Consider the following 18,680-nt stretch of genomic DNA (forward strand, 5'->3'; position numbering starts at 1 on the left):
TTACACCATTAGTAGTTTTTATGGGGGAGTATTTATCTGCGCCCGTCCTCTGTTTCTCTGTTTGATCTGTGTGGAGCGTTACATGGCGGTGGTCCATCCTGTCACTTTCCTGAAGTACAAGCCCCTGAGATACAGGCTGGCATGTTCTGCTGCTGCATGGATGGGAGTTCTTGGCTATTGTATAATCTGTATGTTCATTCCCTTAAATGTCAATAACATCTTTATTTATACTGTCCTGCCACTTTGGTCAGTTTTCCTCATTATTAAACTATTCTGCTGTTTAGCTGTAGTCAGGGCACTGAAGCATCCAGGTCCAGGTCAGAAAGGGAAGGAGAGAGACGAGGCTAATCAGGCAAAGAGAAAAGCAGTTAGCATAATTCTGATCATCACAGTGACCACTGTTATTCAATACTGTCCTGTACTTGTAGCAGGGTTTATTTACAGTGCTATTCTAGAGAGCGTCTTTAACATACTCTGGTGTATTTGTTGCTCCATATCTTTGTTAACTGGTTATGTTCATGCTTTTCTTTACATCTGCAGAGCTGGATGCTTAACAATCTTGCAGCAATAATGTGCACACATCTTTTAGGGAGTGTTCACTCACACTTATACACACACATAGAGAAAAAGAGCAAAAAAGAAACAAAATGAAACATTTTACACCTGTATACTGTACATTCTATGTGTCGTAACAAAAAAAACTGAGAAATGATAAATCAAAAAAATATATTTTCTAATATTTTTGACAAAAATAGTCAAGGTGTGAATGAACCACATGAAATGTCATGAAATGAGGCTACTAACCCTGGTGAAAAAAATATATACTTACTTAATATATAAAATATATACTATACTTAAAACATATTGAGAAGTTTCTAAGTATGCTGTAAATATGCTAATAGATTTATGCAATTACTTAAAATATATTAAAAGTACATTAATATTATGCTTTCATCAAATGTTTGAAAGTGAAATTCGATCATACTTTTTAAAAAGTACAATATAGTGTATTTTAAATAGACTTTCAGTTTAATGTAATTCAGTATACTTCTAAAATACTTATTTCCAAATATACTTTTGTACATTTTTAGCAAAGTTTGTTAAAAACAACTGTTACAGTAGTTTACTTAAATGTATCATGTAACTTTTTAGAAAGTAAATTAAATTACTACATCAGTAAATATAAATATATAACATTTGAGTTTCATATTGAAGGAATCAAATCATCACGTTTGAAATTAAATAATTATTTTTAATCAAAAATTAATAAAAACTTACTTTGAAATGGATGATATAGCACACTTTCGTCTGTCACAGCATCACAGTCTGTCACAGTTTCAACAATGAAACATTCTGATCCTAAAATAAAATAAAAGATGAATGTATATACTACATATTTCATATATTACGTAGAAAAGTAGTCTTAAATATCACTTACATTTGTAACTCATTAATAAATAGTGAAGTGTTTTACACTTTACAATAAGGCTCCTATTTAGTGGTTATAAGTGTTTGTAACTCATTAATAAATAGTGAAGTGTTTTACACTTTACAATAAGGCTCCTATTTAGTGGTTATAAGTGTTTGTAACTCATTAATAAATAGTGAAGTGTTTTACACTTTAAAATAAGGCTCCTGTTTAGTGGTTATAAGTGTTTGTAACTCATTAATAAATAGTGAAGTGTTTTACACTTTACAATAAGGCTCCTATTTAGTGGTTATAAGTGTTTGTAACTCATTAATAAATAGTGAAGTGTTTTACACTTTACAATAAGGCTCCTGTTTAGTGGTTATAAGTGTTTGTAACTCATTAATAAATAGTGAAGTGTTTTACACTTTACAATAAGGCTCCTATTTAGTGGTTATAAGTGTTTGTAACTCATTAACAAATACTCATCTACAATTTGAAAATCTTGATCGGCAAAAGCAAAATGGAAAACTACATGCTGGGAGCTGCAGTAATTACTTGCAGTGAAATTGCCTGCAGCAAACCAGTAAAGGAAGTTACATCTGGAATGCTGTCCTAAAGAAGATGCCACTCAACCTTAAGGATCACAACAGCACTTTCATGTTCTTTGAACATTAGCGCCTGGCAACATTATATCAATATCTGTGACAACCCTAAGGATGATTTCAGATAGTATGCTGAAAATGTCAAGGTAAGGGGTAATTATTGCTTAGCCCTTAGATGTCAATTTTATTATTTCATATGATAATATACACCACATTATTATAAATGACTAAAAGAGTTAGTGGTGGAATGATTAAACTTGGGAGTTAAATGGTTAAACTGATGTTGACTGATGGAGGATATGGAGATGGAGAAGCAAGTTGAGTTAGATGGAGAAGACAAAGTAAGTGAGTATCTGAAAAGATCTGAAATTTAACAATATAGAGGGCTGTGGGTTCACTATTTGGCAAACAACAGGTCATTGTTGCCCTTTCTACATATGTGTTATAACTGATTATTAATGGTTTTTAAGGCATTTACAACCTAATTAGTATCCATTAATAAACTAATTGTAAACCATTTATAAACCCTTTATAAAGGTAGTCTTATTTTAAAGTGGTACCTAAAAGTTTAATGTTTAAGAATATAATTAATGTTGGTTTTGTATGTTTGACAATAATCAGAAAATCTATTTGTTCATATAGAACAGACTGTCAATTATTGCGAAGTAGACACGATTCATTCTTTTAAAGTCTTCTGAATTAAAAACAACCTGGAAATCGCACGAGTGCAGGTCATTTTCAATTGCATAGCATTTTAAATCTTGAATGACACTGAGGCTTACATTACATCCGAGGCTTGTCATAACCGGCGCGAGATTAAAACGCCTAGACTTTCCTGTATTCAGAGGTTTCCAAATTAAATTCATGTTCTCCTGAAAAAATGGGCTGCATTCTGTATTTCTGTAATTGACGTAGGCATTAAAAACAGAGCAGTGTCTTCTGAAGCTAAACCATTCTATATGGTTCAAAGTAAAACGAGCTGAGGCATCATCGTATCTATCCGTTTTTCCGACGTACATAGCAACGCTATATATATCCTTAAGAAAAACATATCCAAAGTAAGTTCCATCTGACAAACGCCAGACTTGAGTCTTGAGCGCTCCTTGAGCGATTGGTTCAGGAATGCTCTCCCTTGTTCGGTACCTTTTTAGATTCTCGTCATCGTGCTCTTCTTCTACAGATCCTCCCATATGGTCTAACGCGTAGGATTTCTGGCTTTCATCCAGACGGTCCGGGTTCAAATCCCGGTATGGGAAGCTTTGGTTTTCAGCAACCTCAGAAACACAAGCCATTGCTCCGTTCTCTCGGTCCTTCACACATCTCGCTAACTCTTAAATACACATTTCACTCGCAGGCTTGCTGTGATTGCTCCATAGGAATAACAACCTTATTGGTCAATACTTTTGGCGGGAATTTTTGTTTGACCAATCAGGACAATCTGAATAATGATGGGGGCGGGGCTGGGCGGGACGGGAAGAGGTGGGGATGGGGCAGGAAGGGCAGAGGGATGGGCGGGGCGGTGTGTCACCATGGTTTAAATTACCTCATATCCAAAACATGAATGACGAATGGCAGGGGTAATTACAGATGATTGAAAACATAATTACCGGAGACTCGTAGTCATTGATATCAGAAAATAATTAAGAGAGTTCAAGGGTCAGGGGATCTGAGGGGTCAATGGTAATTACAGATGATTGAAAACATAATTAATAACTGACAGCATCATAGGGTGATCTGAGGGGTCAAATGTCACATTCCAGAAAAGGAGGCATGGGGTGTGGGGAGGGGTCAAAGGGCACATGGCAAAGGTCAAAAGTAATTACAGATGATTGAAAACATAATTAATAACTGACAGCATCATAGGGTGATCTGAGGGGTCAAAGGTCACATTCCAGAAAAGGAGGCATGTGCTGTGGGGGAGAGGTCAAAGGGCAACTAGCAAAGGTCAAAAGGTCACCTGTCAAAAAGTTTGATTGATAGTGCAAAGGTCAAAAGGTCACCTGTCAAAAAGTTTGATTGACAGTGCCCCTTATTATCTCTCTCACAGCCTCACAGTACCTGGCTGACTCTAAACCCCTCCTAACCCCAAACCTGCAAATTAACTGTGATGTTTTCTTCCCAGCACACCCACACACAGAGAGTGCCACCGAATGAAATGAAAAATAACAAGGACGGCACTGCCACATCGCTCAGCCGGCAACTTCTGTATGCACACTGACAGGCTTAATATCCTAAATCAATACTCGCAAAGGACCGGCGGCAGATACGATCAAGCTAATTTCAGATTGCCGGGCAAATTTATTAAGCAGTCAATGGCGCGCCAGGCGGAGGGCAAGCACAGGTATGAAAGGAGAGAGAAAGCAGGCGGATTTGGTAATTATCTGCAGCGAAACAGACAATTTCATCTGCCCGCCTGTCGTTTGCAGATGATAAATGTATTTCATTAGAAAAGTTGGGAGCCGAGAGGAAAAGTGAAGGCCTGCGGGATAACGCTTCTCCCCGGAGACACAGGAACAAAGACTATATCATACTGTCTAAATAAAGACAGAATGCTCGCGGGGACTGACGTGAAGGGGTGAAGCGAGTTCTACAGAGACCGGATGGAGAAAGCCGCTGTATAAACTCTTATAGATCCATCATCCCAACTCATTGTTTACAGTGTCCAATGTTACACAAGCACTTATGATTTCTTTATACAGCAGCACACCTCTCCCACCCCCGCCGCCTTTCCATCAGCGGACACCAACACTCTCCTACAGAGTTCCACATGCAACCAGAACAGCCTGCCTTTATTCTCAACCTCCACCATAAAATCCACCTTCTGTTTCTTCACAGCGAGCGTTCCTGTCCCCGTGAGCCCTCACCGTCTCCTCACTGCATAAAAACAGCTTGATGCGCATCTGGATGCAATCCTGAAAAAAGGCAACTTGGCAAAGCAGCGACAAACCAGCCAGAGTTTGTTTCATACTCTCCTCATTCCTCCCTCTAAATGCAGCCCAGTCTTGGTACTGGAGAGTCAAGGACTGGCCAATTTAGCTGTTTTTTTTTATTTTATTTTAATACACAAAATAAACATTGATAGTAGGGCTGCATGATATATCCTTTTAAGCATTGTATGCATACGCATGTGCAACAGTCACATCGCAGGACATGCAATGTCACTTAAGGCAATCAAATCAAACTCGTCATGTTGCAATGTTTTGATTCTTGACACAAGAAGTAGATGCACAGCGCTGTCTCTGTGTCTGTGTGAGTGACAGGCTACTGCTGCCTGAGAAGCACAAGGGGGAGGGGGAGAAGTAAACACGAGGTAACCGTTTGGCCTCCATAATTCACATGGTTGGGCACGTGCTTGCAAATGCACATGATGAAAGCTGTGCACCTTAGTCCAGCACAGTTTTGCACAGTTTTGCACAGATATTTTCAGTTACAGCTGAATTCACGCTTTTAATCCCAGAAAAAATTATTTACTCTTATTTACCTTTTAAAAAACAATTTAAATGCCTGATTAAAGAGCCGACTACTGTTGTAGTTTCTGTTTTCAATTTTAATGCAATAAATAATCTGATCCATTATAATCTTTATTTATATAGAGTTTTTATATTAAGGTTACGAGACAACGAAAACTCAGAGTGGAGGTTCAACACTGGCACTGAGATGTAGCCCAAAAATACAATCTTTTTTTGTGGACACTTATAAATAAAATACAACACCTGTCTGTCCATGACCTTCCTTCCAGAGTTCAGCACTATCTCCTGCAGAACGATACGAGACCTCAGGCCAGAAAAATGTGTCCAGCATAGCTCGACTGAGCATGCATCATACGAGAGAGACACTCACACACACACACACACACACGTACATCTCATCCACCTACTCGTCCTCAGTAAGCCTGAAGACATACAGCACAACCGAACCGCATGCATAACCAAGTTCCTCAGTACCAATTACCCAGCTATCAGCATGCAAGTTTAAAGCTGTGAGGGCAAAAAACAGGCAGTGTTAAAATATAGAATGTGCTAAAAGGACATCATTAGAGGCATAAATAATGAATTAACACCATTAGGAACCAGGGGAGCTCTTGACAGCTTCTCCAGAGCCTCACACAATCTCAGATCTGTGCAGCAGGATCGCACATTAAAGAAAAATGAACATGATTAAATCATATTAGCGTCAGAGGCCAACTGACAGAACAATGTGATCGTGACTCAGGGTGTAAAAGTGGTAAAAAAAACATGTTTTTAGAGTCTTTCCACTTCTGCCTTCTATAATTCCTCCCTCCGGTAAAACCATCCTCCTCAGACCTTCCCGCTCGTTTCACTCAGGTTAAACACAGCGGGCACTTAAACGAGCTGTAAGTAAAATTCAGGACACGGCGGTTAGGTAAATGAAGGTAAAATAACAGAGTCTGAAATATCTGCTCCCATTACGTTCCTCCCAGTGTTGGCATTACCTCGTGAATCTAAGAGGAATAGTGTAATTGAAAGTCTGGCCTCAATCATTACGAGAAAATTCCATAGCTGGGGGGATCGCGATCTATCACCTTCACACCAACGACTTCAAAATGACTTCACCGGGAGCTTGACCCAAATCATTAGTGCGTAATTACAGAAGCTACGGGGACACTCACCGAGATCCAAGGGTGCTGCACCTCCTCAGGGCGTTTTTGATGCTCCTGATACAAGAATGACAAGTCCCTCTTAGACCTGTCATGATAATGATAATATTTTTTCTGGAGGATGTATAGCCCCGGCATAATTGCAATAAGCGATATTGTTACACTGTGTTGCACTGTAAAAGTGCGTAAGAGCTCACGGGAAGCTCCCAGCATGCTCAGCAATCTCCCTTTATATTGGTTGGGGTGATTTAGGCAGGTTTATGTTAATTTGTAGGGGGTTATGTTATGTGTTCAGCTGTGTTCATTATGTTTAATTTTAGTTTTTTGTTTTTTTGTGCCGGCTCTACTGGTCCTATTTATGTATATCATCATCTCTGTTCAAATAGAGTTCAAATAAATAGGATATTTAATATACAATAGGTCATATAACATAATTATTGTGATGCATGATGCTTCTGATTTCTGCACTTTTTGCTTAATATCGATATTGCTCAATTATTAATACTTGGCATCAAATATTGATATTTGTACACTGTATTTAAACACTGAGGCTCTAAACTCCTAGAGACTTGCCCCCCATTTTGACTAAACATACTGCTTCATTGCTGCCACATTTTGGCGATATTCAAATGAATAGGGTATCACAGCATTGTGATATCATCATTATTGTGGAATGTGATTTCTGCCAGAGACTTAGCGTTGCCACTATAATAGGGGGAGATAGCTGGTTTGAAACCCGTTCATGCAGCTTGCCATCAGCTGCCGGAGCCCCGAGAGAGCACAATGGGTCTAGCTCTCTCTGGGTGAGTAGATGGTGCTCTTTCCCCTCATCACTCCAAAGGGTGATGCTGATCAGCACAAGGCTGCGTCTGTGAGCTGATGTATCAGAACCGAGTCGCTGCACTTTTCTCTGAGCGCACTGTGATGCTACTCTGCAATGCTGCATCAGCAGCAGTTTGAAAAGAGGCGGTGGCTGACTTCACATGTATCAGAGGAGGCATGTCTTGTCTTTACCCTCCTTTTGTTGTGGCATCACTAGTGATGGGGGATATACAGCAGCTAAAGTAACAGCTGAATGTGTTGGACCATCGACCTAGCTAAATTGGGGAGAAAAAATGGGAGAAAATGAGAAATAAATCTTATTTATAATTCACATCACCTTGCTATTTGTGATCAAAACGATCTGCTCCCCTAATGTAAAAAAATAATAATAAATTTATGTACTAATTGTCCAACACACTCCAGTATCATGTCTCTGCTGTTATTGTGTATTTATAATAACACACTGCTGCAGTTCAGCGTGGTGAGGCTGCATTGTTTCAGGGCCAGAGAGCTCCAGTAACGCTGTCTACAATTAAAGCCATTAAAACAAAACAAGCGTCCCACGAGCGCTTAACAGCGTATAAAGCCTGCTCTTCAGGGAGGTCGGCCTCGTTCTATCAGTCCTGCGCTGTCTGCGCTGCGCAGGCGGACAGTAACGCAGCTCTTCTCCGTCTCATTTACATGAGTCGGGCTGCTGAGAGAGGGACCCTGCTCATCTCCGCTCCTCTCTGCAGGAATCCCAGGACAGCCTGTCTCCAGCCGGAGCTGACCTCCTCTCCTCCTCTACTAATTACTCCAGCTTCTGAGGCCTGGGAGAGGCCCTGTACAGTCACTTCAAATACACAGAGCTGCGGCTGCATGCAGTCCCGTGTGAAGCAGCGGTGGCATTTCACAAAGGCAAAAACTGATGTCACATCAGATTATTAGCACAGAGCACATGCTTTAAGAGAAGATCTTCTGAAATGGGAAATTTAGCTAGCTACGACTGAGTACTGAATTAATATAAACAGAATTTGAGAATAAATAAAATAGATTCAGTAGTCATTATTTTATAGGCTGGTCACCAGATACAGAACTACATGATTATTTTACAATACAATGCAATACCGCATGACATGGTTATAGCCAAGAAGACAATTTTACTGGTCTGGAATAAAGAAACTGCACCCAAATATGAACCTTGGCTCTCTGAACTATTTAGAACTATTTAGTGCATATATGGAGAAGATCAGATATGAACGTGAAGGGAAATTTGCTAAATATAGGAAAATTTTGAACCAACAAGACTAAGATAGCAATGCCTAAAGGATGAATGCCTAAGAAGAGTGCTGTGTTCTTTTTTCTTTTTTTAACTTTAAAATAATAAAAAATATATTAATAAAATAGGGCCCTTTCATAGGACCCCAGTTTTACATTTTTTGAAATATGTATATATAAAAAATAATTTGGATTAGTTACTACAACCTAACTAAAGATATTTATACTCTTGGAGAAGAAGAAGTAGAAGATACAGTCATAGCGTTTTTGCACCATAATCTCTGCAATCTCTGGATCATCTTTATACTAGGCTACATACGTCTGCTATGTTCTTGCTGGAGTTGGGGGGGCGATGGATCCCAGAATAAAACCAATAGGGAGTCGGAATGGTATATGTTTCTACTTCTTTACATCCAACCACAATCAGATTCACTCTATCTGGATGGAGGGATGTGTCTAGATAGGGGTTTTATTGAACGATGAGAAACCAGAAGAAAAATAAAAGAGTAGAAAGTTCAGGTAACTGTGTGAAAATGTAAAGAGTAGAAGTTAAAAGTTGTCTGAAAAATAATTACTCCAGTAAACTATAGATAACCAACATTTCTACTTAAGTAAGGTAAAGACATATTTGTACTTCGTTTTTTGACACCTCTGGTCTAGAACAATCAATGTAGACATGAAAGGCCCATTAGACAGCTTTGATGAACGCAGCACTAAAGTAACTGTTCTATGCAAACCACAGCCTTGATCTTCCTCTACAAGCCCACAACACTCACGCAGCACTGGCTTCCTGACTGCTTAATTCAAAAGATGAGTTTGGCACGGTGTGAGTGGTGCTGGTTTGGCAGTGCCGCTGATTGTTTCTAGGAGAATGGCTGCGTATCAAGGACAGACAGCAAGCTGGGACGAAAAGGTAGCTATTGTCCAAGTTTCCTGAGAGTGCAATATCAAGGTCTGAGGGCTGAAAGGACGGCAAGTTGTCCTTCATGCTCTGACATCCAACTCTCATTAATGTGCTCAACCTTTTCCTCTTGGGGAGGGAGACTGGGACGAGCGGGGCTTCAGCTGTGGAGACAAGCGAGAAAGAGAGCGAGAAAGAAAGTGGTGGGGGGGGGTAGACCACACCGGCATTTTGGTTTCATGCCCCTTGGCACCACATGCAGGGTGATTAGCATTCAGCTCAATCTTGCAGGGCCATTGAATCTGCAATAGATCTTTCCTGCTTTAAAGGAAAGAGTGAGCACTAATGTGCTAATGTTCATTTCTGTATTTAGCATGTAGCATGATGATGATAAATGTGCTTGTGCTTTTTTGTGATTTGAAGGAAAAACAGCATAAAAATGATAGGTTTAATACCCATACTTGTGAACCACTTTCTTTTTTCCATCCCACTCGCAAAGCACCACTGGAGATAGCAGCTGGCAAAGGATCAGATAGAGTAATGACTCAATATCCGTGACTAACCAACCCACATACCACCATAGGTGTTCCACGGGAAGCTGTGAGAGGAGAGACGGCTAGGCTAAAGTTACGCCACTGAAGTCGATGAACAAACAACGCAGCTAGTTGGACTACACTTCAGACAGTCGCGCTACAGCAAACAAGCATGATCAAACCGCTCCCACTCAGCATTTCAAACAACGAACCGTGAACCTGACGAAGTTAACAAAGTCAAACCTGAATACTCATCAACGCCAACGCACGCCAACGTTGGGAAATGGCCACGGGGCGTGCCATAAGCTTGGAAACAGGCACAAAAGTGAGACACTGTGAAATGGAAAAGTTGCCAAGGCATTAAATCCTTGCAAATGTTTAGCAATATGTGCTAAACTCTCAGAGGACCGAGTGCAATCACAAGAAGGTGACAGCTGCACTATAGGGCCTGCAGTCGTTCCCATTTCCAATTAACATTAAGGTTGTCTGCATTCATTTACCACTCCAAGGCCAGATACGTGTGCAGGGTTCAGATCGAGCGGACTCTTAAATCAGCCGCTTCTCTCTGACCCGAGCTGCTCGGTTGCGAGTGGGAGGCAGCGAACGTTTCACGAAATCATCAGAGACTACACTGTCATTATTGATTTACAAAACCTGTTAGCGCGAGTAATGATCGGCCTCGCCTCAGCAAGATGTACAACATCTCATACCCGCAGATACAAATAAAATAAGCAACTTTCTTCAGTTTCTGTGGCTCAGCTCTGTAGCGTTACAATTCATCATTTCATACGCTTAATAACGCATCTCTTTTTTTCCTTTACTGCACCCTCACTACTGCAGCGGACGCATAAATTGAAGTGGGTGGTGCAATTAGCTCTAAACCCTTTAGTGACCTGACACGATACAACTACGCTCCATTAACATTTCATCCAGCGCTCCGACCGCCTCGCTCGGTTTACGTAACGACTCAAAGGGCAGGTAAACGCTGGGCAACAATTACAGCTCCGCACATAAAACCCGCGACTCTGTAAAGGATTATCTCGACTCTACACTGCCTGTGGCGTGCTCCACAGCTCTCTCTCTCTCTCTAAAGAACAATAAAGGCTTTTTGTGGCTAGCGCTAGAAGATACTATAATGTGCAAATTGCAGGATTGTGCCCAGAAGGATATTAGCTTTAATGCTTTAATTGGGAAGGTGTTCAAATAACGCTTCTTTTAAGGGACTTTTCCTTTTATCAGCGCAAACACTGACAAATAAAGCATGCAAAGAACTGTTCGTGAAGACATACACGGCTTTTATGAGCAAAAAATGAATAAGTCTGTTACAAATAGGGCTGCACTATTAGAACTGTGAATAATAGCAAACTCAAACCGAATTACTCACTCGCAGCAACAGAGGAAGCTCTTCAAGCTGCAGAGTAAGATCACATGACATAACTTGCCTGGAGGTAGAGCGAGGCAGAGCAAGATAACGAGAGGTAGAGTGAGGCAGAGCAAGTTACAGGGAGGCAAAGTGAATCACAATGTGGCAGAGTTAGCTAGAGCAAGGTAGAGTGAGGTAGAGCGAAAAAAAAGCAAGATAAAGTGAGGCAGAGCAAGAGAATGAGAGGCAGAGCGAAAAAAATGCGAGATAAAGTGAGGCAGAGCAAGAGAAAGAGAGGCAGAGCGGGAAAAAAAGCAAGAGAAAGTGAGGCAGAGCAAGAGAAAGAGAGGCAGAGCGGAAAAAAAGCAAGATAAAGTGAGGCAGAGCAAGAGAAAGAGAGGCAGAGCGAAAAAAAGCAAGATAAACTGAGGCAGAGCAAGAGAAAGAGAGGCAGAGAGAAAAAAGCAAGATAAAGTGAGGCAGAGCAAGAGAAAAAGAGGCAGAGTGAATCACAGTGAGTCAGAGTGAGCTACAGCTACATAAAGTGAGGCAAAGATATATAGATAGATAGATAGATAGATAGATAGATACGGACAGAAAGGTTACCGCCACTTATGATCATTACCACCCACGGTGCTGTCCACTGTGGGTGGTAATGCCTTCTGATGTATGACATTGAGGAATATGCCCACAAAACCTTAGGTCTCTCTCCAAATCTGATGATTAACATTCAATTCAATCTCACTCACAAGATAACACCTCACAATTTATACAGGTGTGAGCATTCCCAAGCACAATCCACTCCCCCCCGACCCGTATTAACAATCCATTATCTATTTACACATGCTATTCCATGACTTTTGGCATATCTGTTTATGTTTCTGCTATATCACCCATCCCTAACTGCATTACATTCTGAATACCCTTCCATAATGTAATAAATGTGCCATTACATATCAGATCGACATTACAGCCAAAATGGCATCATCTGTCAGACACTGATAAAATGTTAAAACAATTATCCGCCAATAATGACATCATACCATCCTGCACATCCCTGCGCACGGGAGCCCATTCTGAAAATTACAATCAGGAGGAAATGAAAGAAACCCATATAAATCTCATTTATCATAATTGTGCCATAACCCCTCTCACTCTGAAGCACTAACTGGGGAAGGTAGCCGCACATTAGTCTACACTGCAGGTGCGCAGGGACATGTGGTTTTATATTTGATGGATTCGGTCCAACAAGTTGATGCATAATACATGGCGAGCCTTTTAAGATAAGCATGTCGGACTACTTTGATACTCGTTTCCTGTTCCTGTAAGTTATCCCATTTCGTTCCACTCTAACCCCAGTGAGGGTTATATGTTAATACCGCTGCCTCCGAGGACGCGTAATGGACTATGCTGGGCTGTGCAACTTCTTTTGTCCCAATTTAAATTGCAAATACAAAGAATTGAAAAGAGGAACATTACGTCTGATTAAATGTCACTCTGGGAAGGCCGTTAGCCGGTCTGAAGATGAGCTCCTGCGCTGGTTTACCAGCAAGTACAATTGCATTTGTGTTTTTCGCTCGACTCTGAGACAGCACCAGCATCCAAACCCATACATAATGCTGCAGCTTAAACACAATCCAGGGAAACAAGTGTTTAAACTCAGAGGAAACACAGTGTAAAATATTAAACTGCTTGTGTGATACTAAAAGATGAGCGTATACTACATAATACACCCTGCTATATATAAATAAAAAGCACACAGTAAGGCAAGAAATAGGAAAAGGCTTATTAAACCATTATAATCATTTTTAAAAATCCAGTTCAAGACTAGTTTTTGCTGATAGCTGGTTTTGGATGATTGAGTTGATTTAAGCTGGTCTTAAATGGCAAAGGAAGGTGGATAAGGTTTTTTTTAAAGGAGTTTAAAAGCTTTACTATTTGTCTGTGGTACTGAAGCTTTAGATTTTTGGAATTCTGTACTTAGTTAAATTATTTTTAAATGAACTTTGAGTGTTAGTTAGTTAATTTTAAATGTGAACAGATACAACAATGGTAATAAAGACTACAGATATCAATGTACAACTGCCTGCCTGCTACCCAACATTTTTAAACAGCATGATAGAAAAAAAATCTTTAGAAGATGTAAATCTTTAGAGGTGTATCTCAGTAAATTAGAATATCATTGAAAAGTGACTTTATTTCAGTAATTTAGTTCAAAATGTGAAACTCATATATGATATAGATGAATTAAACACAGAGTAGTTTGCTAGCTTTTGGTTGCATAAGTTTAGCTTTAGTTTGCTACTACTTCCATCCAGCTAGCTATGACAACTCTTTACTACATGACTATTAAAGTTGTGAGATTGATGTATTGCTCACACTCAACAACTTTATGTCTTGTAATCAGGATCGAACACAGCTCTGCTTCTGCTCTGGGCTTTTTGTCAGCAATCTCCAAAAACTGTCAGTAAGCAGAACATCAAGGCTAAAAATCTGTAGTGTAAACTTAGCATGAGACTCCCCCATCACATGACGCAACCAGCGCTGTAGGATGGAGGAAGAATGCTTGCACATGTTTTAGCCATATTTTTTTTAAACTACTGTAATATCACTGGACAGCTCAACACACTCGGAGGAGGATGCTAATTGAGAATTCTGTTGCATCATCTAACAGATAACTTTTCAGTGTAGGGATTTTTACAGCTTTAAACAAGTTAACTTATCTTTAAGAGGACAGAAAGAGAAAGAGAGAGAGAGAGAGAGAGAGAGAGAGAGAGAGAGAGAGAGCGCAAAAGATGATGATTCACTACAGCTTAAAAATGCTTAAAAATTTATAATTCACTAACCACAAAAACCCAAAATGGCAACTTGACAGCATAAGAAAAAAACCTTTTGAACTTTTAAGCTGGAAGTCAATGTTTTTATTGGTTTATTGATCGTGAAATTGTAACCATAATAAAAAATACACCTGCCAGACCTAAATATGATCAAAAGGTAATATAAAACAGCTAATGCAACTATTTAAAAAACTATTCAAAAAATGCCACCCACACAAAGTTAGATATACATAATACAGTTTTACTGCTGTTGTAGTCTTTCACACAATTGAATCTAGGGATACACAAGCATCTGTAACTTCTGTTTCAATGCTTCAAATTGCTGTTCCATTGCTTTTGACTTTTTACACATGTGCTACGTGGCACAGTGTTTTAGAATAAACACACACACACTAATCAAAATGACCAAAAATGGTTTATAACCATATAAATAATTCCTTGCTTCACAAGAGACATGTGAAAGAAACCACAGGGTGCATCATAAAAATTTACTTTCTGAAGTTAAAATACAGTTTTAACAGTAACTGAAGCGATAAGGGAGACGTCAAACAGAGCATCAGGAAACCACAGCGTCCATCAATTCATCTAAACCATCTCCTCAGCCTTCTCTACTGGGAAATGTGGCCATCAATTCACTAACACAGTTTCCACCAGCGCAGCACGTTTCTCCAATATGTAGGCTAACTCCCACTGCCTAAGCTTTCCCCCGATGACTCTGCCAATCCGTGCGCTCCTCCAGATGACAGGTGTGTTGAGTTGATGTGTCGGGGGAGGAGTACAGGTAGAGTTATTACAGCTGTGAAAGATTCTGACAGCACTCTATTAGCCTGTGTAAATCTGAGCTCCATAACTGTTAAACAAGCTGAAAATTACTGCTCATTTTACTCTGCTGTAGCAGTTGGCACGGACTTAACGCTCTGCACCTGATGGAAACACAGCAGATTCATCTCAGCTAACTGAGAACTAACGCTTATGAAAAGAGCTACTGGAGCATTGGAGGACTTTCAACAGGAATCCAGCACAAATCCTATACACACTAAGAAAAGTAAGTACAGATTTGTACATAAAAGAGTACAAAGCTTGTCGCTGGGGCTGTACCTTATATTAAGGTACAAAAAGTACCTTTCAGTGAAAGTCCTTTTTTGTACCCATGTTTTTGTGCCAGTAAAGATTATAAACATTATAAACATCATCATCAACTAAATATGACTCAAAAACTTGATGATTCAAAATTGTCTGGCTTTCAAATAAAAAATGTGCAATTAAAATACATATTGTTTATTAGTACAGTGATACAGAATACTGAATGTACCCTTTGGCTGGTTAAATGGTACAAATCTGTACTTATTGCTGTTAGAAATGACTTTAGAGGGAACAAATCTGACCCTGTAAAGACCAATATTGTACCTTTGAGGATACAATTATGAAGTGTGTACCTTTGAGTCCAAAAAATTACTTATATCGTACCTCTGAGTGTAGGAACCAGCTTTTAGTAGTATAAGACACTTTAGCGACAATCAATTATTTGAACAGAAATCATTCTTCACCTGGTTTATCCTAGAACACTAACTTTCATTTTACAACATCACATAAAATAAAAAGATAGCAGAAAGAATATTGGAAAACAAAGCAATCCTTAACAGGTAATGTCCTAACAAAACAAAAATAATGCTGCTGGGAACTTGGTCTTTGGTTCACCCATTCCTGAGACATGTGAGCGCCTGATTTAAACACACAAACATTAATATACATCAGGTAAATTACACCCATAAAATATCATACTCTCTATCACTAACGTCGGACGAAAATCACCTGAACACATGCCTCTTGAAAAAACATATAGATGGAAGGAGAGAATCAACCAACCAACATTAATGACTTCAATGATCATCGCCCTGAAGCTCCCCAAAGTCCCATCCAACTCAGACAGCAGCAACCCAATGAAAATCACATGATGTTCTCAATTCTCAAAATTAACTTGCAATGGCTCTACATAGACCTATGACAATTTAGCAAGCCATGTAAATGGTTAATTAGTTCTCCTTCATAAAAAAACTCTTTAACTTTTAAAACATTGTACTTTAGAGAACCAGCACTACTTTTTGAAGTGTCCTTTAGTGAAAGTATTGAATCTACAAAGACCTATGCCAACATAACAAGCCATTTGCCTGGTTTATTAGTTGTTCTTTATAAGGAAAACACTGTATTGATCAAATGATGCAAGTATAAGTATAATAACCATTTTCAGTACTAATGTATGTAACATAATGTTCTACAAAGAATCCTTACATTAATGTAGGCTATATTATGCACTGTTTCTTCATATTTAGGGTTTTTTAGGAAACAAATAGTGCTTTCTGAAGGGATCCTTTTTGAAAGCAATGTTTTTCTGTTCCTTGCCATGTTATCGGATTGTTCTCCATATGGAAAACTTATTGTAGATGGTTTTACGTAGCACTTTAGATGTTTTTTCTATTGTTACAAGTCAAAAAACACATTTCAGCACCTAAATAGAACCAATTATCTTAAAAGTGTACATTTAATGGAAATGCCCAAGAAATGATTACTAAACTGGTAAAGTTTACATATGTTACACACAGTACCAGTCAAAAGTTTGGACACACCCTAAATTCATTTTTTTTAATTGTCTGCATTTTGTATTAATACTAAAGTCATCCAAACTATGAAGAAAAACATAGAACTATTTAGTGAACAAAAAAAGTGTTAAACAAACCCAAATATGTTTTATATTTTAGATTCTTCAGAGTAGCACATCTTGTTTAGATGACAGCTTTGGACATCTCTGCTGGATGAGGTAGAGTCACCTGGAATTCAGGTTTTTAGTTAACAGCTATGCTTGAATTTACTTGAGTTTCTTGCCTCTTAATGTGTTTGAGAGCATCAGTTGTAAAGTAGTGAAGAGGTAGAGTTGGTATACAGTGAATAGCTCTATTTGAGTAATGCTCTAATCCATATTATAGGAAGAACTACTCAACTAAGTAAAGAAAAAATACTTGAAAGTTAGTCAATACTAAACATTTTAAGAAGCAAAAAGACCACCAAAAATGATGAAACTGGCTCTCATCAGGACCGCCCCAGGAAATGAAGAGTGAGGGTTACCTCTGTCACACAGGATACATGTATCAGAGTTCCAGCCTCAGAGACACAAGTTAACAGCACCAAAGATTATTTTGAGAGTATTTTGGTTTGTTTAAAACTTTTAAGTTACAACATGATTCCTTATGTGTTCCTTCATAGTCTGGATAAGTTTAATGTTGATTAACAAAGTAGGAAAAAAACATTGAATTAGAAGTCCATGTAAATCAGTGGTAACATGACTAGTCCTGGTAATATGGCATGTTAGAGTGGCTTTGTGGATATGCATATCTGATTTTTTTTACTGCTAAAGTTAAATTTATGAGTTATTAGAAGTATAAAGTGAGTTAGAATTGAGTTAGAATGATATAGCTGGTGTGGTTTTAGAATAAAACATTCTGCTATACTTTCTTGACATGAGGAACCTGAAGCCACTCTGGAGGATGTTTACCTGAGACTGGAGTTTCTGGTGCCCACTTCGTGCCCGGGTAGAGGGACTGGAAGGAGGAGCGCACCTGGTGGCAGCGCAGTCCCGGAGCGCTGGGCACAGAGGCTGGCACGAGCAGAGCGCACCACAGCAGCGCGAGCGCCAACTTTCCTCCACTCATACTGACTGATGCTGAAGCCGAGGCGCGCGCACAGGTAGACAACACACTTCTAAAGGGAAAGTATCTGATGAGCCAGTCAGCAGCGCGAGCTCCGTCCTGATTCCGCCTCCGTTAACTCCTCTCCAGTGCCTCTGCTGCTCCTCCGCTGCTCCTCCTCCGCTGGCGGGACCCCGCAGCCCTGTAGCCGCATGCCCCTGCTCCTGCCCCGGCTCTCCACAGCTCCTCCAGCCGCTCTCTAACTCCTCTCTACCGGCGGCAGCAGCAGCAGCTCCACGCGCCTCCGCTTCGCTCCTCTCCAAACTCCCCTCTCATCCACATTAGCCGCTCATCAGGGTTGCCAGATATTGGAGGAGACGCACGTTAAACTGCCTGCTGTTGTCTCCCCCTAGCGTCCACATAATAACGTGTTACAATGTTTACCAGTACTTTCAATACTATAGACATTTTTTCTGAACTCTAAACACAGCAGCACATCTTCCTCATTCAATTAAATTCATTAAATTAACCAAATAGTTCATTCCCAGCATTAAAGCTGATTTTGTGATCACAGCACAAAAACCTGGATCAACATCAACAAATTCTTTCAAAACACTAACTCATGTTCTCTGTTCCAGAGCTATAGGTGAGAAAAG

At 39.7% G+C, this 18,680-nt stretch overlaps 1 protein-coding gene, 1 long non-coding RNA gene and 1 other non-coding gene across 3 annotated transcripts in view; 1 reads left to right on the forward strand and 2 right to left on the reverse strand.

Annotated features, from left to right (window-relative positions):
• Window positions 1-18,372, reverse strand: part of gpc3 (glypican 3) — a 261,250-nt gene extending 242,878 nt beyond the window's left edge. The window contains exon 1 of the mRNA XM_022684240.2: window positions 17,892-18,372. Coding sequence (XP_022539961.2) covers window positions 17,892-18,048 — 157 coding nt within the window. The 5' untranslated portion in view covers window positions 18,049-18,372. The remainder of the gene's footprint in view (window positions 1-17,891) is intronic.
• Window positions 205-2,010, reverse strand: LOC125804725 (uncharacterized). The gene is made up of 2 exons (XR_007440878.1): window positions 1,279-2,010; window positions 205-344 (listed from the first exon to the last, which is right to left on the reverse strand). It is a non-coding gene; the product is annotated as an uncharacterized LOC125804725 (long non-coding RNA).
• trnae-uuc (transfer RNA glutamic acid (anticodon UUC)) lies at window positions 3,198-3,269 on the forward strand. The gene has a single exon. It is a non-coding gene; the product is annotated as a tRNA-Glu (tRNA).
• Window positions 18,373-18,680: the final 308 nt, after the last annotated feature.

This window comes from Astyanax mexicanus, chromosome 10 (genome assembly GCF_023375975.1).
Source record: "Astyanax mexicanus isolate ESR-SI-001 chromosome 10, AstMex3_surface, whole genome shotgun sequence".
In the NCBI taxonomy this organism is placed as follows: domain Eukaryota; kingdom Metazoa; phylum Chordata; class Actinopteri; order Characiformes; family Acestrorhamphidae; genus Astyanax; species Astyanax mexicanus.